Raw genomic sequence first — 25,484 nt, 5'->3', positions numbered from 1 at the left:
CCTTTCCTCGTTGCATTTTTGTACCTCTTGACTTCGCCTCACGGAAAGCTCGGAAGATTGCAGATACATAATGATTCATGATAAACTATAATCTCACTATCATGTCCCCCCCTCTCCCGGGGGTGGTAAGTTATCATCGCGCCGCGAGCATCACTTATCTGCACTACGCCACTGAAGGGCTGCGTTATCAAGAATATTTTCTAAAGCGTTTTGTAACTAGTAAATATAAGTAGCGCTCTGATGTTAAAAGTATGGTAGTAAATAAATAGCTGTATCTGGAACATAATTAGCTTAATTTTCTAATTACAAATAAACATCAAAATTTATCATTCAATTTCTAGTGCACTCGTACCTACAACTCTACAACAACTCGCCGACACTCCCTTACGTCGATTATACTTTAAGCATTATATGAGTGTGAAATGAGATAGAATACACAACAAACCAAAAGCGCGGATGCGTCTTTTGAATAGGCTAGTATCAATGACACATTTAATTGCTACGGTCAATTTCAATATTGGTAAAGTTATATCTCCCTCACACTCATATAATGCTTATTGGTTTTCTCTAGCTTATTATAAGTCTAAGTCAGACCCGCAATAATTTCATTCCATACTAGTATACCGAGAATAAACGTCGACGGTTGCATTGGTTACGATTGCGTCAACCAATTCCTACTATTCCTGGCACAATTACACTGACCACAATTTTAAATAATCGGTATTTTTCGATTTGTTGTGCTTTAATAAATGACGATTTTTTCTTAATATTTGTGGCATACCTAATCGCACAGAGTGCACGGTAACATCCTTCAATCTGAATATGCCACTTATCGTGAGTAATGCAATTACACCGTTCACAAATAAAATGTTTGAGAAGGTTGTGTGTGTTAATAGGTGACGCTTTAAGGGAATGCTTAATTGTAGCGTAATTACACTGATAGCAGGGGTAAAAAGTTATTCAAAGCGGAGTGTGTCAATGAATGACATAAATATCACCTATTTTTTGGTGTGTAATTACACTGTTCACAATTAAGAGCTTGGAAATGTTACGCGTTAGACGATGATTCTTTAACTTATCGTTATTAGGGGTTGTATAATTGCACTGATCACATTTCAAATTCTTGAAAGTATAACGTGATAAAATGTGAAGGTTTCAAACTATCCTTGCTCTTTAAAGTGTAATTACATTGATTGCATATGAAAGTGTATTTACTTTTACACCCGTAAAAAGTACAATATTGATTACTTTTGTTAATTGCAAATAAACCAAATTGTGGTCTTATACCATCAATAATAATTACAATGTGGTGCTACCAGAGGTCTCACTGTTAATCTGAATCGTGAATAGGATATATGTCGCTTGTTCTGATGCGTAAAGGGGTAATTGTAGAGCCGGCCCTTAGTGGATCACATTTAGCTACGTTTATACATTTTTACCACCCGCACTTTAGTAAGGGAGATATTGCGGTAAAAAATGATCTCCCACACTTTTTTAATGGAAATACACGTTTGGAATACTAATCAAACAAAATCTCGAAGACGTCGATCGGTCTGCCTGTATGTACTCTTATTGCCGGCTAAACGGCTGAACTGGTTTAAACAAAATTTGGTACACATATTTTTCGACATAAAAGCGCAGAATCGTGCATGCGCAGGTGTGTGGGTGGTATCTGTGCTAACCAGAGTAAATTTTTGACATTCACGTTGACTAGATGTAATATGCTCAATTTTTCTGGGAAATTCTCACAACAGATTACACCGCACAATTTTTTAAAATCAACCTTAAGGTTGTCCTCGAAAGACGTTTCCTTTGGGTTGGCAATCTGAACTCTGCAGTTACGTTATTTTATTCGAGATGTCAAAACTTCCCCCTTCGAAAATGCTGTAGAGTATGAAAGGGACTTGCTCTAGCTAGAGAAAATGTTTGGTTGCTGTAGTAAAATACATACACCTCTCATGGAACAAAACGCATTTTTGTTCGAAAAGTACCAAAAGCTTTAGAGATAGGTATCTACTATTCTCGACTTTCAAAATCAATGATATTAACATCCCAGGATTACAAAAAAAGGAAATTAATATAATATAAAGGTAACGTGGCGTACGCTTTCTATACAGCAATAGCTACTATTAATAGTGACAAAATTATAAGGGATGGATCAATAACGGTCTGCTTTTTAGGGGGTCGTTTTAATGCCGATCATAATTTGCGTATAATTGCGAAACAAAATTAACTTTTTTTGGTCGGCTTGTTAGCGAATGCATTAAAGTTTACAAAAAGCCACTTCATTATCTCTGATACGCACATATGTATACATGTATTAGTTTTAGAGGGGGATTGAGGCCTCATATGAGCAGGAGAACCATCTGCCCGCTGCCGGTGCTATATATGTCATACGCTTCCTACGTGTAAAGCGTCGCCGTTTGTTCATTTTTGCGGCTGCTATTGTACTTGATAACGTTTTCGCGTAGAAATAATTTTGTGTAACAAGCCAAGCGTCGTCGTCGACTTTTTACGAGCAATTTAGTACAAGAACGTACGGCAATTAAAACGGATTATTATTTTGTGTGCAACAGGAAGCATTATTTGATAAGCAGTTCCCCGACTTCAAAGATATTATTAGTGAGAGTGCGCTTGTTTAATGTGAAAGGATTTTAAACAGAACAAAAGCTATTTAAAGATAGATTATCTGTTTTTGAATAGTTTTTTTTAGTGAGTGGAGTGTGTGGTATATTGATTCTTAAATTGATTAAGGTGATCCTATAAATCCTCAGTTTTGCTCCTCCGCGAGCGTAAGTGTTGAAATAAAGGCGCGTTGAAAAAAATTCGTCAAAACGTCGTGCCCAATTTTCATGATGGGATGTACGGTGTCGGCGGAGGAAAGGGCTGCGATTGCTCGAACGAAAAAAATTGATCAAGAAATTAAGGAAGACGGATTACGTGCGAAAAGGGATATCAAGTTGCTGCTATTAGGTACGTTCATTAGTTTTCAAAAAATGTCAAGTGCACTCTCGGGTACATATTCTTGCTTTTACGTTATCACAATGGTTTCGAGAGTTATCGCCAACGTTTATTGCAGATTCGTATTAAAGTAAAACGATGTAAAATAGATAGACATATTTGCATTAATTACTCATCACAATAGCTCAATAGATCAGGGCCACGACGCCTTTTACTTCCATCATAGTATAATACAGATATTAGGTATGCTTCCATTCAAAAATCTTCACATTCTAAATGGAGTTGGGGGTGATCTCATTACACGCTACGGCAGTGATACATGCTGCACACACTTTACCAGGATGCGGTTATAAATTATCAGATACATATTTATTTTGGCGCTGTTAGACATGACTAAATCATTTCACTGATTGAAATTCTTTACACTATCAAAAACGTTCCATTTGTATTTCAATTACATTTTTTTGACCAAGTGTTATTAAATACTAAACGTGTTCAAAAAGTTACGATTCAACGACATTGATACCTTAATGGGATTCTTGGTCATTACATTTCTCAGTAATCGAAAAAATAGGTTTCCCGTTGTCGAAAAGTTCAGAATTTCCCACTCGTAGACTTTGCCATCAATTTTGTAACAAACCTGTGATTTGTAATGTGTCCTAGTTACAAAAATGTCTGAGTTTCTTTTTTGTTTGCACATCGATTTGCACTTATAGTTTTACAGTTCCTAACTGGTTTTAATAAAAGTTCCGTGTTTCATATATTCACAATCCCAAAAATAAGATCGTTTTTTAAAAACTTGATCTTGTCGCTAGTAGGTAGTTCCAGTTGTACCTAAAATAGTTCTGGAGTTCGAATTCTAAGTAGTTTATTTTAAAAAGGTCGCACACGATTGTTCCACCTCCCAAAATGCTTCTTTTAGATAGAGAACTAATGAACTATGATGAGTCAATGAGAGTACCCGTATGAAGCCAGCAATAGATTTTGCTGTGAAGTTTCGCAATAACGATACCGCAATATACCGGGTGGTGCCTAGCGCGACGCAGCATAGGGATTTCAATGGTAATTTCTTTATAGTCAATTACTAGCTCCCCTAATTATTTTAGAGCAAAAGTTTAAATACGTTTTTTTTAGAGAAAAAAATACTGCATCTGTTCATACCATTACTTATAATTTTCCGTTTTTCAAAACCGTAGAAATCGACAAAATAAAAAGGTTCATTTTACAATAAATCAAATATGCCTTGGAATTACCTAAAAAAAAAGCGATCACGTTTCATTATTTGCCTTTGACGTATATTAAATTTATACTTGTTTATAAATTAGTTAAAGAACTGCAAGTGCAATAACGTTCATAATGTCCGTCACCATCAGGAAAACGACAATACATTCAACGTTTTGGCTGCAGTAGCGGAAAATCCGAATATAAGTTTAGGAACAAATCTTCTTCAAATCAGTTTTTTTTTCTTCGATTATGTAGGTACTCTGGTTCGGAAAATGATAAACAAATAGTATCTGATGCAGATGCAGCATACATTCTCTAAAAAAACATTACCCTAAGATGCCTTTTATTGCGTCGGTAGTTGAAACAGAATTAAATATGAAAATCGGTCGACGTCAACAACGATAACTTAGATGCGATGCTCTTCTAGTTTGTTGAAAAATTCCAAAGCATCACTGATTTATAAAAATGTAATTTTTTATTTTCTCGATTTCTACGGTTTTGAAAAATGGAAAATTATAACTAATAGTATGAACAGATGCAGTATTTTTTTCTCTAAAAAACGTATTTAGACTTTTGCTCTAAAATAATTTGGGGAGCTAGTAATTGACTATAAAGAAATTACCATTGAAATCCCTATGCTGCGTTGCGCGAGGCACCACCCTGTATAAGTACGTATTGAAAATCATGCATGAGGACTGGTACATCCAGTTTACAGTACAAGCTTATTTCTCAAAGGTTATTTCATATATACAGGGCGGAGCATATAAGTATGTAGAAAATAATTGGATGATAGAGGGGATAAAAACAAATATTTTTTAAGGGCACAATCGAGAGCACAACGTCTGCGAGCTACCCTAAAAAATTGCATTGCTTCTTTAATTTTTTTCTCAGCAACCATAAAAGTACAAAGACGGGTGGCAAAATTCTTACCTTAAGGTGGCTGGCGCACTCCTAAACGACAGCTTGGTATCTGGGGGTGTTTTGAACATGAAAATCAGGAATCTGCAGTTAATCCTTAAAATTTCGAAAAAAAATTGCTAACGAAAATTGCAAGAATTCCACGAAATTTGTTGTGTACATACTTCATGAGTTAAGGAACAAAATTTCCGAACAGTTTTAAAAAAATTACTTTTATACTTGATTTGAATATTGGTTTTTTGAACAAGATGGATGTCCTCCGCCTATTAGGCCCGTTTTACAAACGACTGATGATCCTCGTGTTGCCTCACCCGTTAATAATATAGACGCTTAGACATTGTGGTTCCCACGGTGAGGTGGAGGGATTTTCGTCATCTTGCTGCATTACTTTCTCTTCAAATTCAATATCGCTGTGACCTGGATGCCTTGGCGGCGCAGAAGAAAACTGTCTGCTGTCTGGAAGTCTTTAACTTTTAAGTAGGGAAATATTTCTCTTTACAATTGCCGAGCCTCAAACGAGTTTCAATTAGTCAACCCATACATGAAATGAATGTTGAACTCGAATAATTTTGATTCATTTTGAAAAGAAAGAAAGTATAAAACCCAAAAAACCCACCAAACTGAAGATTTACAAGCAATTATGGCGCACTTAATCATGCAAGTTCTATTATTTTTAGGTAAGTTGTTAAACGGATGAGATAAAACAACAGCCGACTTGATATTGAAGTAACATATGTTTCGATTGGCGGATAAAAGAAAAATGGCTTTTTTGAAACAATTCTAAATAGGTGTTGGAAATTAGGCCAACGGAAAGTGATGATCAATGTCAAATTGATTTGTGTATTTATCTCCCTACTAAACGCGTTTTTGTTAGATAATAAACAAACTATTTTAATAAGCAATAACCACCTATCGAGGTAGGTATTTCTTGTTTTGTTTCTTACGGAGTATGTACAAAGCAAATTTCGTGGAATTCTTGTCGTTTTCATTGACCGGTCAAGAACTGGACTGGCATTTTTTCGAAATTTTAAAAATTAATTTCATAATACCTATAGTGATTTTCATGTTCTAAAATCGTCAAATACCAAATATGAACAGGATCAACATTTTTTGTTGCAACCCCGTCTAAGGGTGCGACAACTTGGGGTAAAATTAAGAAAACATTATAAAACCGGAAAGGTTCGACGTAAACAGCTATTCGAAGACCCACCCATCTTTGTAACTCTTATGGTTGCCGAGAAAAAATTAAAGAATAAATGCAAATTTCACCACTTTTTTGAGGGTAGCTCACAAACGCAACAAGTTGGACTCTCGGTTTATTTGGGAAAAAAATTGTTCTGGTTCTCTTTATTACCCAATTTTTTTAATATATCCTGTTATCAATATATGAAAATGAGCAGACAACGATTTTCACCAACAACCTCACCAACAACGAATCTATAAGAGAACGAAATATGAAATATGTACTATCACACCGAAAAACTGAAAATCTCAACATTTTGTTTTCATGTTCCCTAGGTAAAACGGTTGGAATTCCTGTTAGCACTTTCTATGGGCACTTTTTTCGGAGAATCTGATTCTGTTAGCAGAATTTCCGTAGCACGCTATAGATGGAGAAGCTACAGGCTACAGTCTACTACTTTCTTAGTCTTTATATGGGCGCCACATTGGATTTGTTACGTAATGAGATAGAGGACAAAAAAAGAAATTCATTTGAATGCATCGACGTCATAGCGAGCGTCATAGCCATCCATGTTCGTTCAGCAAGATCTAGTTATCCGTGGATGTTTTGTTCAGAAATGAATGTAACACTTTTCTCGAAACAAGATATCAAAATGCTGTTTTCATTGATATTTTTACTTTTTCATCTTGTCTTTTTCATTTTATGAGCTAGTGCAATATGTGCTGCATGCAAAATTAATACAACATTGCGACGCGTGTATTTTTATACATGTTTGTTGGGCATATTTTGAGAAAAAAATCAGTTTTTTACTTAACCATGAATTGTACATCTCCCAGCGCGAGAAAATCAAACTTAGAAACTTGAAAATAATTTCAAGCGATTTCTCTTAGCCTCTTTTGTTAACAAAATCCCATGCTGTGCAACTAACAATTCTATAGATAATATCTCGGATAATTTGGCCTGTGACCTTTATTAATAGGACACCCTGTACATAAGCAAGAGACGAGAGATGGTCTATAGCTATACTCCGAGCTATAATATTCTATAATCACATCGCGCTATTGACGGACGGAAAGACGAGGAATTATAAGCGCGTTCACTCGTGTGGGATACAATGAATTTGCAACTGACAACGTTGTACATATTTATGGTATAAGTGGGAAATTTTATTTTGAAAATGAAAATAAAATTGGTAGGTACTTAAAACGTAGGTACTATCGAAGAACCGGAGAAATGATTGTACTTTGGCAACTTTTGACCCGGGTCAAGAGGATATTACATACCCAGTTTTTAACCCCTAGAAACTTCCGCTCGAGTCCTCGGACGGGCCGACAGACATGCAAATTTACAATTCCAAGAAGGGTCTGGTCCTGTAATTAATCGGGGGGATTTAGGCGTAGGTATAGTGGGTTATACTAAATTTAGTCCAAATTTCGGGTAAATTAAAAACGAAATGAATATACTAGAAGACGAGGGGTAATTCACCCTTGAAATCAGGTGTACGCAAGTGCTGAAATCACATTGAAACCACTTGAAATCACCTGAAACCACCTAAACTCTCCTGAAATCACTTGAAATCAGTTTGAAATCAGTTCGAAATCGCTTGAAATCAAATTGAAAACTGACGGTAATCGCTCGAACGAAAACCAACGGCAGTTTTTGCAATTGAATTTTAAACTTATTACGTACCGTGATTAGTTACGATCAGTATACGCCCTTCTTTAAAATTATAAGCTATTTGCTTACGCATCAAATAAAATCAAGGGAACTAAGTATATTTTGCGAGATATTTTGTACTCATTATTGTCAATAACGAGGTCAGTAATAACGTGAGGGTTGTAAGGTAATGAATTACGCCACAAATTCCTTTTTGGACAAACATCTTTCCCCGGACAAGCGTATCTTCCAAATATGGTACTGTATATTTTTTTTGAGAATATGGACGACTTGGATTGATAGCCATCCGCAATATAGTCTAAAAAACAATTTCCTAAGCTTAAACTGTTACGGGCACGCTTTAATAAAACTAATACAACTCTATCGCGATGAACATGATATGAAACAATATCCATTTACACCATGGTTATTTAGTTCGCAACCATGCGAACAGATGTTCAGAGCAACCCGTTCGCTTACAACCACATAGTCAACAGTAGTTAATTTTAGTATGTATGAAATAATACGCCGACTGAATAAAATTAAATATATAAATAACATTATTCAAATCCCATTGAAATCACACTGAAATCACCTGAAATCACTTGAAGTCTTGAAATCACCTGAAATCACTTAAAATCATCTGAAATCATTTGAAATCATCTGAAATCATTTGAAATCATCTGAAATCATTTGAAATCAATTGAAATCACCTAAAACTATCTGAAGTCTTGAAATCAGTGTACATGATCTCATCGAGTGAATTACCCTCGGAATTACCCCTCACTAGAAGATGATACAATGTGGCCCTTTGAAAACTTACAATGGCTATATTTTTTTATTAAAGAGATATATCAAAAAACTAAAACTGTTGTGTCTTTAAAAGCCGGGGGAACCCAAATGACTTATTTTTTAAACTATCCCCACCACCTTCTTAAGTACAACTCATCTGACGTAAAAATCTTAATTAAAATACCCCACACTTTTGATACCTCTCTCGAAAGCTTATTAAACATGCTTTTCGCTGGGCGCAGCAAAAGTAGGGTGAACTTAAAAACTAACCTCAAATGTTAAGTAAGTCTTGGAAAACGTACAATGCCTATAATTTTTCTTACGAATAAAGATATGAATACAATGATAACTGTGGTTGCTGTAAAAGGTATGGAGAATCCTGATGACGCCTTTTTCAATAATTTCATTTGTTTGTTCCACGGTATAAGCTATTTTTGAAAATATACAAAGAACTTTTTTTTCTTTTTCTTTATGACTAGTGAAAAAGTTGTTTAATTACTGTAATTCTTCTCGATGTTATCTTGTTTTCTTCTTCTCCCTATGAGTGCTGAAGATTCTGCAAAAACTACAGCTATCGTTCAAGATGGCCGACGTTTGCGATACATTGCTAGAGTCCTTCGCTGTTTTCTGGGAATTAATATACCCACGTACTCCATTTGCACTGTTTTTGTTGATATTTTAAATGCTTATGGAATAAAATAATTAAGGCACATTTTTTGTGTCTGCCCTCTTAAAACTCGAAAGGATTAGTTGGGAACTTTTTATTGCACTTGAATGTAGAGGAATCTTTGGTTAAAATCGAGGTTAAAATACTATACTACACAAATTACGTAAAAAACTCTATTATAATTACTTTTTGGATAACTTTTATCATAATCGAGATATGAAGGAGGTCTGAAATTGGTAAATTTTCAACTGTAACTAAAAAACGCGGAGTACAGGAAAGTAGCAAGAGGTTCGCGAAAGGTATGTCTCAATGTTTGATAATAACAAAAGTCAAAAGGACCGTGCTTTCACATCGTAATTTGAACGCCAGCGCCCTGAGAAATGTCGTTTTCACTCGAGATCCTCAAGATCTCACCCGAATCAAGTTTTTCCAGTTGCCGCAAACTGGCGATGTTCAAGAATCACAATCATGGTGTGGTAAAAACGTACTGTCATGGTTGACTTACCCAATTTTGAAGCTTGCATCCAAGTTTACTTATGGTAAATTTAGGGACATTTCTCTGACTGGAGGTAGTCCATTCGCTTATATTGGTTTGGAGGTAGGTGGAATCGTATTTTCTCTTGGAAAACGCAAAGATAGTGAACCAGCGGCTTTGTTTCAGCTTGGACCAGGGAGAGTGGTAGTAACGTTCGTGTGAGTACGTCAAGTTCAATACGCTTTCTAATTCAAGACATCTGTTGCACCTATTTCCACTTCTTTTTTTAGCGTCATTTGGGAATAAAAAATTAAAAGCATCTTAATGTAAAAATCTTCACTCTTCGACCATTAAACGCTTTGGCAACGATATCATAAAATCAATTAAAAACGCATCCATTAAACTATTTTTAAGGCGTTCCATAATTTTCGCAGAAATCAAATTAAACAACTGCCGTACTATCACCATTATACAATGCTATCATCGAGGCTATATCACTGAATTTCAAAATCTGCGAAACGGTAATTACTCCCCGAAAAGTGCTCAAGCGTGGTAAGGTGTAATTTATCTTCTGGTACATTCGATTCTTTGTAATCTATCAATTTATTTCTTTGTTCGATTTAATATAAACAGCCTCTATTTAATAAACAAATTTTTCTATTTATACCGGATAAATAATGTGAAGCCTATTCTTATGTAATCTTTAATTAAATTGATATTCACTTGATAAACAACAATATAGGGTTTCTTCTTTACTGTAATCATTGAGAAAACGTTTATTTATAGTAGAGGCTACTGGCGCAATAGGCAATTAATATTGAATGTTGTTTGAAGTATGCTGTGTGGGAAATAGCATCCGAAACCATATAAACTTAATTCGAAACAGTCACGTCAAAGTTTTAGGTCGTTAGCCACCCACTGGATGGCTAATTAGCAATCGCTGTTTTGGTTCAAAGGTTCGCAAACTAATCACTGTAGATAGGAAAAAGTTAATTATCTGATCTCTACAAGCATTAGCACGCAATCACAATCTAATCAAAATTGGTACATCTGACATCAGGCGGTGCTTGGGACAATCAGCGGTGTGATTATCACAAAAGTTAAAGTGCAGGTTATCTGTAGAAAACGTTATTTTACCCATTTTAAATAACGTTAAGTTTGACGTTTCTGATACATCATCGGGTTGAATATGTGCTTAAATAATCTCAGATTAGGTAATTGATTTTTCAATAGAAAGTTCCATTCGCTCATTGCATTTCTCCAGTCGTGGGTTCTACAAGTAAAGTTAGGTGCGTTATTGCAGTCACTTTCTCTGTCCGTCCGTCCGCCCGTCCGCAGTTTTCAATTAACTTAGTTCTTTCTTTTTGAATTCGGTTGCTTATAGCTCTGGCACCTGAGCAAAGAAAAATCTTTACGAGTAATGTGCGCATGCGCAGCGCAATATCCACTGTCATATTTAGGGAGATAGTTCTTTGAGATTTTAACCAAAGATGCTTTTAGTAAAAAAAAAAACATTTGCATATTGTAAACATCAGAGTAATGTAGGCATGCACAATATCAACTGTCTTATTTATCGAGTTATCTGTTTGAAATTTTAATCACAGATGCTTCTGTTAAAGGCAAACATAGTCTATGCAGTCTATCCGCATTCTGCACAGTGCCAACTTCCTTATTTATGAAGGTACTAGTTAGACGTTGTCCTGTCTCGGCTATGAATATTCAATTCGAACTGGAAATAATAATAAACAAATTATTTCAAAAACAGAGTGCTTATTGTAATGCTTTCTGATACACAACATTGTTAGTTTTGTTTTCTGGAGTTTGAATAAAGTTGAAAGTTTTCCAACATGGAACAGGCGACATGCAATATTGGTCATGTGCAAAAACATGAATTTTCCAGACTGATTTCACAAACACGTCCACTGCCCTTGCTATTTAATTTTCGATATTTCCAAATGCAAGCCGAACTGGAAATTGTAAATGTTTAAAGTCGAATGGCATATCGTTCACTCGTTCGGAATCATACGGATGCGCGGAATCAAAACGTCTTCGCCTTTGTACTTCCCTTTTGAAATTATGACTTCGATAATGGTTGTTAATTTCAGTACCGCATGGCGGGTGCCATTACTAAGACGTGGCTGGTGTATTTTCCGCAACATATGATGATTACCGATCCAAGTTTTAATTGCAAATTGGGTGGTGGCAATCCGCTCAATTCCAGAGAGTTTACAAATTCCCTGGGATAACGGGCAACATAATCTTGTTTACGATTCGTATGTCATCAAGTCGCCCGCGATCCTATTTTAAATGGCGTGATTGTGATGAACTAATTGCGATCCGTCTACTTTTTGAACAAACACTTGTCAAAAAACTCGCTGAAGTAACTAAAAACTGGATGAACGTTCCAATCGAATGGACTTCTACAATGCGATCAAAAATGAGTTGCTGTCGAGTCACCTTTGGAATTTTTGTTTACGTGGGAATTGGTATTTAACTTGAACTTCCAAAGGCGACTCTACAGCAACTCATTTTTGATCGCCTGTTACTAAGAAATGAATGAATTCTTTTTTCATGGATAGATAGATGCCGACCGACGCAGCCGTTAACATTTGCTGCGCGCCAACTGTCAAACGCGCGAAGTTTAAATCGTCGTTAAGTTTTCTGCAGTTTTCCAATTTTCTGCGCAATTTCCGTGAGAACCTTCTATGAAGTATTAGAAAATTAAAAAAAAAAGTTGAATGAAATCGGTAAAGTCGTTCCGAGTCGTTCTAAAGTTATTTCGTGACCAGAAGAAATAGGGGTTCATTTTTATATATAGAGATTTCTGTGCAATTTTAACCATAGATGCTTCTAGTAAAGAAAAACATGTAGTAAAAATGGAAAACTAGGTACAAATGGCATGGGAAGCACTGATCAATGCATGGAAAATGCACTGAAGTTACTCGCCTTAGGGCGAAAACCTTTTTACTTGTTGTATATAACATGCATTCTTCTGTTTTTGAAGTCGGAAAAGACGTTAATGACTTTGTTGTAAAAAAATTAACGATATAAGTGGATGTTGTGATACTTGGAATAATGATTATATTGTTTGCAATGAAAATCTACTTATGTAACATTTTCCCACCCCTTGCAGCCAGGCACAATCTACATCTTGGAATCGAATTTGTAGACTTGTAGACATTGGCCCATATGAATAAAAAGAAGCATATGCTTATACTTGCAAAATTCAAAGTAAATACTCATAAGTGCCCCTTCACACTGGGCTGCTCAGCAGCTCTGCACTGCGTCCCGTCCCATGGCTGACCAGCGCTGCTAAGTCGCCCAGTGTGAGGGGGCACTTACGAGTATTTACTTCGAGATTTACTTTGAATTTTGCAAGTATAAGCATATGCTGATCGACATATGGAATTGGAGAGACTACCTATAAAACGCAGAAACTGTTCGAATAAATTAGCTTCAGTCCTGTTCCAACCCTAATTCTTTTACTATTTATTTTGCATAATTATTCCCGTTTCATGTCCACAAGGTCTACTGGGTTCAGTAATCTAAATTAATGCATTCAATGAGGTACTATAGATAAAATGAGCGCTTCAGTGACAATGAAGGTAATTATCGTCACAGTTTGTCGTAGGTACCTAAGTTTTATTTTTAAATTAACGCGACGTGTCGATCTAGCAAAAAATTACGTAAAAAACTGACACATTTAAGCTAAATATGAAAAAGCTCCCCCGCTCGATAGCCACCTGATTTTGGAATAACACAAATGATTAACAAATTTTAAAATTAGAAATTACTATCACGTTCTATTTGCGTAGATAAAAAAAATATTTACGTTACAATACAGAAATAAGACGGAAGACAAAACGTCTACGTCTATAATTATATGGAAACTAAATTTATGCGGATATATTTGCAGAAACCGGCAATCCAATTAGAAGAAGTGGATGTCGTTACCGTTGCTACAATTAACACATTTAAGCTATTTTAGTATTACGCTCCCACTTGATAGTCATGTTCTTCTTGAACTTCCCTGGCAGGTAGCCAGTTATACTTAGAATATTACCACGCTCATACGGGAAACCATTTTATCTGGAATAGCTCAATTGCGGATAATGGACGTCTCCCGAATCACTTCTACAGTATAGGTCAAGTGCCTTAAAACAATAGTCTAGACAGGTATGCTAAACGATTTTTATCTCAATTAAATTCGAGAAATACAAGAAGTATAGAAAATTGCAAAGGAAGAGTGATAAATACAAAGATGAAGAAGGGGCAATGTGAAGAGTCAGGAAAAAATTAGTTAAAAATAATAATCCTTAACATCCGGTCATAAATTGCAGTTCCTATAACTGACCCACAAACACTAAACGATGAGACTTCGGAAACTCACATTGACTTCACTGGCTTTGTTTGAATTACAGATGTAATATTGGCTCTTTGATGGTGGAAAAAGGCAGGTTTCACGTAAGCGATAACTCGACGATAACTGCTCGATAAACACAACACACCCACTAACTCTTTAGTAAACTTCACTTCTTTATTCGATAAACATTCACTTTAAACGGCGTAATAAAAATCTCTTAGACCACTCAACTAACTTCCTTTACAAAACTTTACAACTGGCAAGATGTCTTCAAATAAGCAACAATTCACGTCTTCTTCCGCTATTTAAAACAGTCCTCGCTCTCTTGTTTATCTTCCAAATTAATTAGTTTACGCAGTGATAACGAATGTCTTATCGCAACGATCTGATTTAAATGAGAACTTTAATAAAACATTATATCCAAATGTCGCTAATCTTTCTAAGGGCCGGTTTTACAATTACACGTATTCGCAGAATAAGATATTCTTGCCATAGTAACAAGTATCCATCCCATTGGTTGACGCAATGGTAACCAACACAACCGTCGACGTTTATTCTAGGTATATTCTCAGTATATACCTGCATTGTAGAATCGGCCCTAAATGAACAATAAAAGTCCAAAACGTGATTATTTAAACAAAAATAAGGTAACAAAATCACATTTACTTCAAATTCAAATACCATGATCGAAATTGCGTTCAATCTCAAATTAACATTTACGTTTAAAGAAAATTAAAATTAGACACATGCAGGGTGATCCATTATTATTATAGGTTCTGAGACCAAATAAAACGTCCGCATGTTTTTTTTAGTTGGGAATTTCATGCGCCATACAGTTTCAAGGGTTGTTATTAGTGAACAAACAAAAGTTTGTCGGAAGAACAAAAATATTCTCTGAGCATCGTTTTCTGAAATTGAGACACGACGGAAATCTAATAAGAAAATAAGATTGCAATGGATATCTACCTTGCACCTACGGGTAATGAGAGTTACATTTTGATAATTTACATAATCAGAAAGGAACCCTTAAAGGTGCTGCAGGCATATAAAGTGTATTAAATTTCAAATTGGACCCACCTGTGTTAGAAATTCTCATTATCTAGAAGTTATTGTATATTGGTTTGTAATGTTTACTTATGCAAAATCAAATCAAAACACCAATTAACAGATGCGAATCAAATTACGTGAATGAATCCGCCGATCAATCTATAATACCCAAAATCGCTTGACAACGCCCCAAATTGACCCTATTTTGGAATTTAATTGATCTTGAATGATCCCGGGCATTAGTTAATTCCGCAATTTAAACCGCGAAATTAATTAGCCAATTAGACCGGGAAATAAATTAATTGATCAAGTCCCCGTTCAAATTCTACGCAAGTATTAAAAATTCCCAGAAATAATCAAATAAGCCTCAAAAACAGATTGGACCAGGTGAACGAAATAGCAATTCAATCTAATTGACTTTGATTGACCCCGAAAATTAAATTAATTCTTGGAATTAAACCGGAACTAGAGCGGATGCCGAACTGAATCCATTCTACTTGTAATAAAAGATTTCCACAGCCGAGAATTTTGAAAGAAGTGTGCGAAATTGAGGAGCTTGGTCAAAATCGTACGCTATCAATTTCCTCCGTCAAAAAATTTACTAATGTCGAGTGAACAGTTCATGAACTATTCACAAATAACAAGTTTTTTTTCTATACAAGGTACAACGTTTAGAAGAATGGCGCGAAGATCGGAGAATTGACGCGGTTCCCACTGGAGCGATACGATAAGCGATGCAACAGGCGATTAGATAAGCAACCCGATCCTGATTCGACACCGATCACTCATAATCGTGCAAACGTAATGGAAGCAACTTATCTGGTACACACTGGAGCGATCGCGATACTACACCGATAATTATCGGAGTCGCGTCGGGGCGAGAGACATAGCTGCCGGGTCGCTTTGAGCGCATATCGTTCGACACGTCCGATTAATCATGCCGGGTCAGCAAGAAGACGTGCAATCCTCTATTTCCTTCGTGAAATTGGTGGAGCAGAAAGCGTGTTTATGGAACTATGCATTGAAAAGTTATAGCAGGACTGATTTGACAGGTGTTACGTGAAAACAAATAGCTGAAAAAGCTTAAAGCACCTTACGCGAATATGCTTTCCATCGATGGAGCCAATACAATTGGGCAGATTCCATAGTTCGCAGTAGCGCTCTGAGGAACTTGACTGATCAAAACAACTGCTCTTTTGCTTATCCTAGAGGCTACATTATCGCTCCAGTGTGCACTGGAGTGTTGCGAGGATAAAAGTTGCATCGGGCGATAAAAGATTGCTCATGTTGCATCGCTTATCGCATCGCTCCAGTGGGAACCGCGCCTTATGTGAATGTTCTATTGAGGAAGATCCTAATTTTTCCAAACACATCTGCTTTAGCGGCGAATTTACTTAACCTGATTTGTTTACAAACACAATTGTAGATACTGGGATAACGAAAATCAAAAATTTACTTCGTGAAGATCCAATTTCCGCAGAAAATCAAAGTTGGGCAGGTATTCGTCAGAATGGGCCGGCATTCTAAGCAGGAAATGTAATAGGGGAATTACATATTGCTGTGTGCCTTGGCCCGAGTCCCGACCAAAACAATATCAAACACAAAAAATGAATGCAATGCCCAACGTTGGACGAGCCGTGGCCCTTAAATGTCGGGCTATTATCCACGGCCTCAAACCTGACAAGCTCTTTGATGAGATTTCACTCAGTTCGGATTTAAATTCCAAGCAAACAATGGTCAAGATCAAACTGCAAAGGTCACTTACCAAATTTTGAAAGGACTTTGGGCATGCATCAATAAAATTATTCGTTATTGTGCATGAGGCATGTCTCTGAATCGTTAAAGGGATCGAAAATTTATTTTACGAAATAACGTCTATCTGACATTGTTTTCACAACAGTATAATATAATGGCGATTCACATTAAATTTGTTGACGAAAATCTAGAACTCAAAACTCAAATGGGGTGAGGTGAGTCACTATGTATAATGTATGTACCTACTCTTAATAGTAAGAAAAAGTGAAGATCACGAATTGTTTTTAAATTCAAATATTTGGAGACCGATCTTGCTAGCGTTCATGATATACGAACAGTCTTGCAGTTATTCGCCATTTTTGCAAACAACTTCTGCTTTGAAAACCAATTTTTTTTGTAGGTACGAAATAAAATAGATCATTGTAAAGGAGATAATATACTATGACAGTAGCAGGTTCCCAAGTATATGATTAATTGATTAGGTATGTTTCATTATAATCTGCGATAGATCCGTAGTTTTCAATGTACAAAAAGTGCAAGTTGGCACAATTCCAAAATCATTCCACTTGCCAAATGAACAAGTGCGAGTGAAAAATCGCATACGTTTTAAAAATGGATTTTATTGATAGGAAAACTTATTGCATATTAGTACTCAATCGTCCACTTGCCGGATATTGGTAACGTGCCAAGCTACTTCGCGAGAAAAGTTTCTTTTGTTTCAAAAGCTCTCATGTCAGCCGAACGGAAATATGAGGTCAAAGAATTTAGGTTTAATTCGAAACACCTCGCATTACATAAATCACTTTGACCTACCAATTAAAAGTTCATTGTGATCATATACAATAATTACACCTATTATTATTAAGCCCAGATAAAATTAAATCTTATTAGTTTTTACGATTGTTTTCGGTGGAAATGAAACCAATCGCAATTAGCGATAATGATATGTGTAAACTTACTTTGCTTTGAGAACAAAGCCGGCTATTAATAAAAAAAAAGGTCATTATTTCAGTTCCTTTCAGGACCTCCATTGTTTCCATTCATTCAAGTTGCTTTATATTTACTAACGTAACGTCCTGAAAAGATGGCCTTGCGGTTCTTATGGTTTGACCCATTTTTAGACAACTCGTAAAACATGGGGTTCATTTTCCTGACACGTATTCAACTAATTTCTTGCGTTCCTCACATGGTTAGTGTCAGTATAGTTTTTCCTTACACTTGCACTTGCGTTGGAATCATTTTATAATGGTTGGAAACTTGGAAAATTTGCCAAACTTTGTTCGTTAAAAAATAATTAATACTCGTATGTTCGTTTTAAATAATTTAATAGCAAATAGTGGACTGTATCATCTTTACTTGACTACATAACTACTACGAATGCCAAAAGTGGCTTAAGGTATAACACAAGAAAACTAGAGAGGGGTGGTGCAGCAAGGTCAAGTTCTGTACAATATTTAACAAACTTAAAAACTAAGTTTGGATTCACACGATTCGTTATTTTCGTGTTCAATGAATGCGTTTATTATTATTATACATTTTTTATAATAAAATGCACGGTTAACTAGATGATATAACACAATAACGATCTTTAAAAATGTATACCTTTCGGTTGTAAAGTGTGGTTTTGTCTCAGGATAGCTTCTGTTTTTGGAACTATACCCTCTCCCCACAATCAATACTTTCTTTTCATTTATGTGTACCCTTTTGGGGTTCTAGTATTTTCGTCTATTAGTATTATTACTTGCCCCGCCACATTTGATTCTGTAAATTTTGAGAATGAACTATGACAAATTTCCCGTATTGGGGAGGCGAGGAAGCCAGAATGCATTTGTTTAATTATTTTAGAGGCAAATAATCAACACGCACAGAGGAAAAGGACACACTACGATATTTTAAACAATATGACGTACTGAAGATATTACTACTTATACTATACGCCCTCGCTTTAGAAATACCCTCTTTAAGTCTTTCGTATCTCCCTCCCTTTTCAAAAGTAAATCATTCGCGTCGTCGCGTTTGATTATATTATGCTTCCTGCTTCTGAAGGACTCAATTAGGTAGGCACATTATATTTGGTATCGTCAAAACTTTTAACGTAGACTTGAACTTAATTAGCTATATAATTGGTATTGTATGGAGGGCCTCTCTCATCTTCTTATGTAGTTTATGGTAAATTTTTAATTACGATACATTGTAGTACATGTACGCATTTTAATACCTGCATGGTACTTATTTAATATTTATATGGCGCACACTTGAGAATATAATAATGAAAAATAATGGCGCATTATGTTTTTTTTTGCTTGCCCTCTGATTTTCAATTAAAAGTTTATTTTTCATTTCACAGCTTCTGACCAGCTTCAGATATAATGTTCCGTGAAAAGCATTAACGAAGGTTTAATCCAGTTTGCCATCAGGGTGACTTCAAGATTGAATACCAACAAATTTGTTTCGTTACATTGCCCCCTCCTTGCAAACATATCACTTGAAAGAGAGTCATAAAAATCACAAACCTTAAAAAAACAAAAGCTTTTTCTCTTATATTCAAATCAAATTAATATTAACTTTTACTCTAACCGTTGAGTGGAGAATAAACTTATATTTCTCAGTCAACGCTCTGACTCATTGCCATTCTGGTTATAAAACATACTCAAATTAATATAATTTTACGAAGTTTACGATTCAGTAGGTAAATCTCGACCATCCCCTTCCCCTTTTTTCTGACGTCGCAGTGCTACGTTGTGATTGGCTGCGCTATTTTGTGGCGGTAAGTTTGAAATTTCGAATTTCCGGATGTCGGCTATTTTGTAGCGGTGTTTGAATTTATGCGGGAGATTTGAATTTTTTTATTTCCGGATGTCTGCCATTTTGTTGCGGTAATTTTGAATTTGTACGGGGAATTTGAATTTTTTACTGTGATTAGCTGTGTCATTTTAAATATACAGGGTTATATAAAAGATATTTGTGATAGATAAGTTTTAATATGTAGTGAGGGTAACTACACACTAGAGCAGCGGTCGTCAATAGTCCGCGTTAAAATTTTAGTGGTCCGTGAAGAATTGCCGATCGCCAATGCTAACTTACTGATTATGCGTCGTATATAGCTTCTCTTTCCACATTCACATTGAATAAATATTATTTTTATGGTTTTTTAGGTAACCGGTTTAAATTATATAGATTTTTGTTTGATGGTCCGTGAGGATTGAAACGTTGGCGATCGCCGCACTAGATCATACAATAAGCATTATGCGGGTCACTCTGTAATAAACAATAAATAAATAAATAAATAGCATATTTGATTTATATTCGTCACTACGGACAACAATGTATAAATCTTGACTATTCACATATACGAGTACAAACTGTTTCTATTGTTCACTCTGTTTATATTACTGTCAACAAATTCGTAAAGACCAAAATCGACATTTCGCAAATGACACATTTTAAGGTTTAAATAACCGCGCAGCTGAACAATGATATTTAGGAAATCCTTCGACGACAATGGTCTCACTATTCTTAATTCCTCCATTAGTTCCTCTAAGCAATCGATGAATTGTATAAAAGTCTCATAAATGAAATACACAGATTGATCACCACCCATTTTCAAAATCCTCGCACAACAACACATATCACTTGCTACATTAAGTACTATTTGCAGGATTTTGCTTCCTTTATTTAACGGTATCGTCGTATTGTGAAACAGCATATTCTTGTGGTGAAACGTGCATTTCTTCTTTAGAGAATTCCACGAAATTTGTTGTGTACATACTTGATGAGTTAAGGAACAAAATTGTCGCACAGTTTTTTAAAGTAACTTTTCAAACAAACGTTATACTCATTTGAAGATTGGGCTTTCGGGTTACAAAGTGTCCCCCGCCTACTACAGAGAGATTCTTTCTGCATCCTTTGGAATGGATCATACAAAAGCATTAAAGTTGCAGATCGGATTTTAGCCTTTAGGGAACTTAAATTTCATTTGCTGATTACGACCTCGATAACCTTTTTGACGAGCAAAAATGTATTTAAAGTATTGAAATACCATTTACTACCCAGTCCGACGTAGGACAGTATAGTTTCACATGAATGTCGTTTGTATTACGATAAAGGATACATTCGCTATTGCCCGTCACATTATAGTATTTTACATTATTAGCCAGGTAAGTGAGTTTTTACTGGCGATAGGAGAAGTTGACTGGCGAGCCGTTAGGCGAGCCTGTCATCTCCTAGAGCCAGTAAAAACTATTACCTGGCGTATAATGTACAATATTTTATTTGTTACTCATTTGTAAACGTAAATAATTAGTTCTTAAATTGATCTTGAAGAAATGTCTAAAATATCATGTGATCCATGTAACAGAGACTTCGCATTAATTCTGGCCAATGAAATTACTACATTACTAACTTGTAAAATTTTTACAAGTCTGCTGTCAGTTTTACAAGTCAGTAGCGTTTAAACATGACGTTTACCCGTTTGCGTTTTGTCTTGTTAATCAACGTTTACAACTGAGTAACAAATAAAGAACATAAACATGAGCACCTCTGATTACATCGTAATGAGGTCTTAAAGGCATGTTAAACGTAGCGTTTCCGATTTCGACGGCATACCCGGAAATGCGAACGTATAATTAAGATTAATTTGATTAGCGTTTAGAACTTTAGTTAGATAACTACTCGGCTTACGGTGCTGTTTAATTGTGGCCCTCAGTCTAATTGTTACCATTGATAAGAGGACCACCCGAAATTGGCTACTGTTTAAACGCATGTCAGTAAATACCTCAAACCAATTTGCTTTGATGTTGGCATTGGACCATTCTGATACCTTTCCATTCGAGCACCCAAATCGGAGAAACGAAAATCTATCACTAGAGGTTTAATTCGAAGACGGTGACCTTACCATTAGTCATTTTAATTTCATAACGTCACTAATCGTGTAGTACCTGCGTGTGATTCCCAATTTCAATTTTGTAATTTATCTTTTTACAGCTCGTGTAAAATGGGAAGTGTAGAGATAAAAAACCGCGGAATTGTGGATTGCATGATGTTAAAAACCGTGCGATATAACCGCACCCATCCGCCAAGCCTCAACGTTTTTTTACAGGCTCCCTTATGAGTTTATTTGCACATAATTTAATTTTCTCATTTATTTTGATGTTATCATTTCCCGTTATGATGAAGGCACTCTATTAATGAGTATAATCGTTAATTTCGATGAGCATTTTTACTAAATAGGTACCTATATCTGCATAGCTGTCACAAGAACTCTAAAATGTTGCATCTACTGTGTTGTTAATTCATTCTCTGCTACTTCTTTTAAAGTTTAAAATATGCGCTGTGTTTATTATTCTTTTAATGAAAAAATTTTACGGGCAAATTCCTTTTGTCTTAAATTAGCGTAAAGTTTTGTTCCCATTCCTCGCTCCCGGTAAGATATTGATACACAAGTACAAAAAAACACAAACACTAAACTGAATTCGATTCAGAAACTCCTCTTGTCTCAGAATCCGTGACACAAAACTTCTCCTTAACTCGAACTGGACTATTCAATTGAATACCACGTACTTAAAATATGTACTAACCTTTCTTAAATTAACTTTATAATTACAAAAACTGACAGTCCTTAGTGCATCTAAAAACCGAGAAGACGGGAGCACGGTTCCAACAAATGTGCCCGATTCTATCGAACGGTCAAAACACGGCAACGGCGGCGGCGAAAAGGTTAAAGGTGAACGACGCATGTTTAAAACACTTCTCTTCTATTTAACACATTTCCCTCTCTTGCCACTTTGATGCCATTTTCTTAACCTTTAATTAAAATAATAAAAATTCTCTTATCTAAACGCGCACCTGCGACAACATCTGTTTTACAAAATTATTTAACTTTTAGCCATCAACGCAACTCTTATCGCAACGACAGATAGTCTTAAAATTAACTTCTACAAACATCTAATATAATTCTAACAAAATGTCCCTTATCTTTAATTTTCCAACAAAATGAACAAATTAGAATACCGCTATTTAAACAAAAATTATACATCGTCCAAACTACGTAAATTAACACAACAGTATATACTTATAGGAGGGGACTCCAAGTTTTGTCACCGAATATGCAAACAATTTTGATGTACATACATATACGTCTCAAATTTGTTGGAATGAAACGAAACGAGTTACATAAATATAAAACTAACTTTTTTATTTGTTGGGAGATTTTGTTGAAAGTTTGAGGGCACGCACTCCTCCAAAACTAGAAGCAAAAAATAAAACGCTCTTATTTGTTGTAGAGCTAAATGGAATATCATGATTTTTTAAAATTACCCAATAACGGTTCGGATTCCCTGTTATTTTTCGTCACTTTTATAATGATCATACTTCAATAATGAATAATTGACCACGAGGTGATGTCTTCTGTAATATCCATCTCTCGTTCGCTGGGCCCGCAGATAAGGGTCCGAAAAGGTCGATGGCCACAGCTTCGAACGGGTGTCTGTAGTATTTCGGCGGATTATAGCTTATTTACTTTGAATCTTCGACAGTCTGGCAACGCTTTACGTATTCATTATTGTTTTTCCGCATTCCTACCCGGTAGTATCTAGAGGCGATGCGCGTGCCTAGTTGTTCATCCATGTCTGTGAAGTTGGCTTGGATAAAATAGCCCGGCAGCATCGCACCATGCTAGATCGTTAGTTCTTTGTTAGTGCTCGTTAGTGCCTCATAAGTTAACATAAGGACTCAAATCGTTTTTTCAAAAGAAAAATTATTTTTTGTTCGGGTCAACTTCACGTTTGCCCGGACAATGACTCCAATTTGCATCAAATTTTGTAGATCGTTAGTGCTGGGCCAGTGCTTGTTGGTGCTTCATAATTCAACGTTGGGAGTCAAACCGTTTTTTTAAACTAAATAAATTTTGTTTGGGCCTACTTCACTTTTGCTCGAGCAGTACCTTTCCAATAAATAAAATTGTAAATACTGATTCCATTTAACTCTCAACATTATATAAATGAGGCATACCAAATATATCGTACGATTAAATATATTTAAACATTACAAATTGACATTTGTATGATGTATCTCAATACAAGAAAGAAAGATATAAAGATGAAAAGTTGCAAAGCTAAAATAGTTAACGTGAAGAGCAAAATATAGGTAATAATTTCAGCGAGAATTTCAGGAATTAATGAAATTAGGTATTTTTCGTCAATTCGGGATAGCCGAAGTCGAAGCACCTCGGTATCTAATGAATTGGGATTAAGTGATAGGGAACGTCGTAGTCCGCGCGAAGTCCCATTATAATGGCAGGTACTGCCCGGGTTTTGCGGGCTCGGCAGACGCTGACCTTGCCGATGGCCGTAATCTGCACGATACGGCGCCGTGAACAGCAAATATAGAGAGTAAGGACACTCTGGAAACGACAGAAGCTGAAGCTATTCTTGTGATTAATTTGCCGGACGATATTTTAGATATTCTGAGCAGGGACCCTGAAATTAAACCAGAGCCATTTAAACTTAACTCGGTTTTGGCTTCCAGATGGTTGTACATATTAAGGACTAGCCTTGACAAGGGAGAAAGAGAGAACGTTTTACCAAAACATGTAATCCCAGACAATTTTTGCCCTCCTGTCATTAACCCTGAGATTAAAGGAGTAATGTCAGGGGCTTACCTAAATAGAGACGCGTCACACGCTAACTATCAAGATCAGTTCGGCAAAGCACTCGTTGCCTTAGGTAAGGTTCTTAACTTTTGCCTAGATAGCGATCAAATACCTGCGCTCTTGAAGGAGAACATTCTTCTCCATTTGGCCGACAGTGGCCCTATTTTGGCGAAGCTGTTTAATAATATTTCAGTGACCCGGCGTAACCTTATTTTTCCATTATTAAGGAAATAGGTGGAAATAGCGAAAAAAATTTCATTCCCGACATTTTTCTTTTTGCTAGAGACTTGACAGAAAAGGTGAAAAACAGTGGAAGAAGACATTGAAGAAATGAGGGATCTTAAAGAGTACGAGAATTGGAGAGGACAAGGCAATGGCTATTCTTGGAGGATGCCGGTTCGTTCCTCTTGTTGGACCACTTGCCGTACGGCTTCTGATTTCGAATCTGGAGAATAGTGGTTTAAGGATCCCTTGACTCATTATAATCGTAAAACCGCGGTCAGTCCGTCTTGCGAAGCCCACGGAGTGCTATTCGGTTATTCCAAACAGTCGATGATTTTCTATAATTCGGGATCCGCGAGTTGTTTCTCTGGGATGTCCGTTGTGGATCCTGTAGGAAGGTCCATTGATACGGTACAAATATCGCACCTTTCAGGCGGGGTGCGTATGCTGGTTGAGATAATGTGCCACCACGTTAGTTTTCGTATTGGATGTTTAATTGGTACGGTTGTAACGCAAGGGCCCATCAGGCGAGTTTTCCTGTCCGCGTTTTTAAAACCAACGTTCTCCCTGGGA

At 36.1% G+C, this 25,484-nt stretch overlaps 1 protein-coding gene across 2 annotated transcripts in view; it reads left to right on the top strand.

Annotated features, from left to right (window-relative positions):
* Positions 1-25,484, top strand: part of LOC116159057 (guanine nucleotide-binding protein G(o) subunit alpha) — a 165,395-nt gene that overhangs the window by 22,505 nt on the left and 117,406 nt on the right. Inside the window, exon 1 of one of the 2 annotated variants that reach the window (XM_031471987.1) lies at positions 2,409-2,973. The exons of the other annotated variant lie outside the window; for it this stretch is intronic. Coding sequence (XP_031327847.1) covers positions 2,853-2,973 — 121 coding nt within the window. The 5' untranslated portion in view covers positions 2,409-2,852. Of the gene's footprint in view, positions 1-2,408; positions 2,974-25,484 lie in introns of those variants that run through there. 2 annotated transcript variants of the gene reach the window in all.

This window comes from Photinus pyralis, unplaced genomic scaffold (assembly GCF_008802855.1).
Source record: "Photinus pyralis isolate 1611_PpyrPB1 unplaced genomic scaffold, Ppyr1.3 Ppyr1.4_LG1, whole genome shotgun sequence".
In the NCBI taxonomy this organism is placed as follows: Eukaryota; Metazoa; Arthropoda; class Insecta; order Coleoptera; family Lampyridae; genus Photinus; species Photinus pyralis.
Note: the sequence above shows the minus strand (reverse complement) of the source record. Positions and strands in the feature narration are given on the sequence as shown.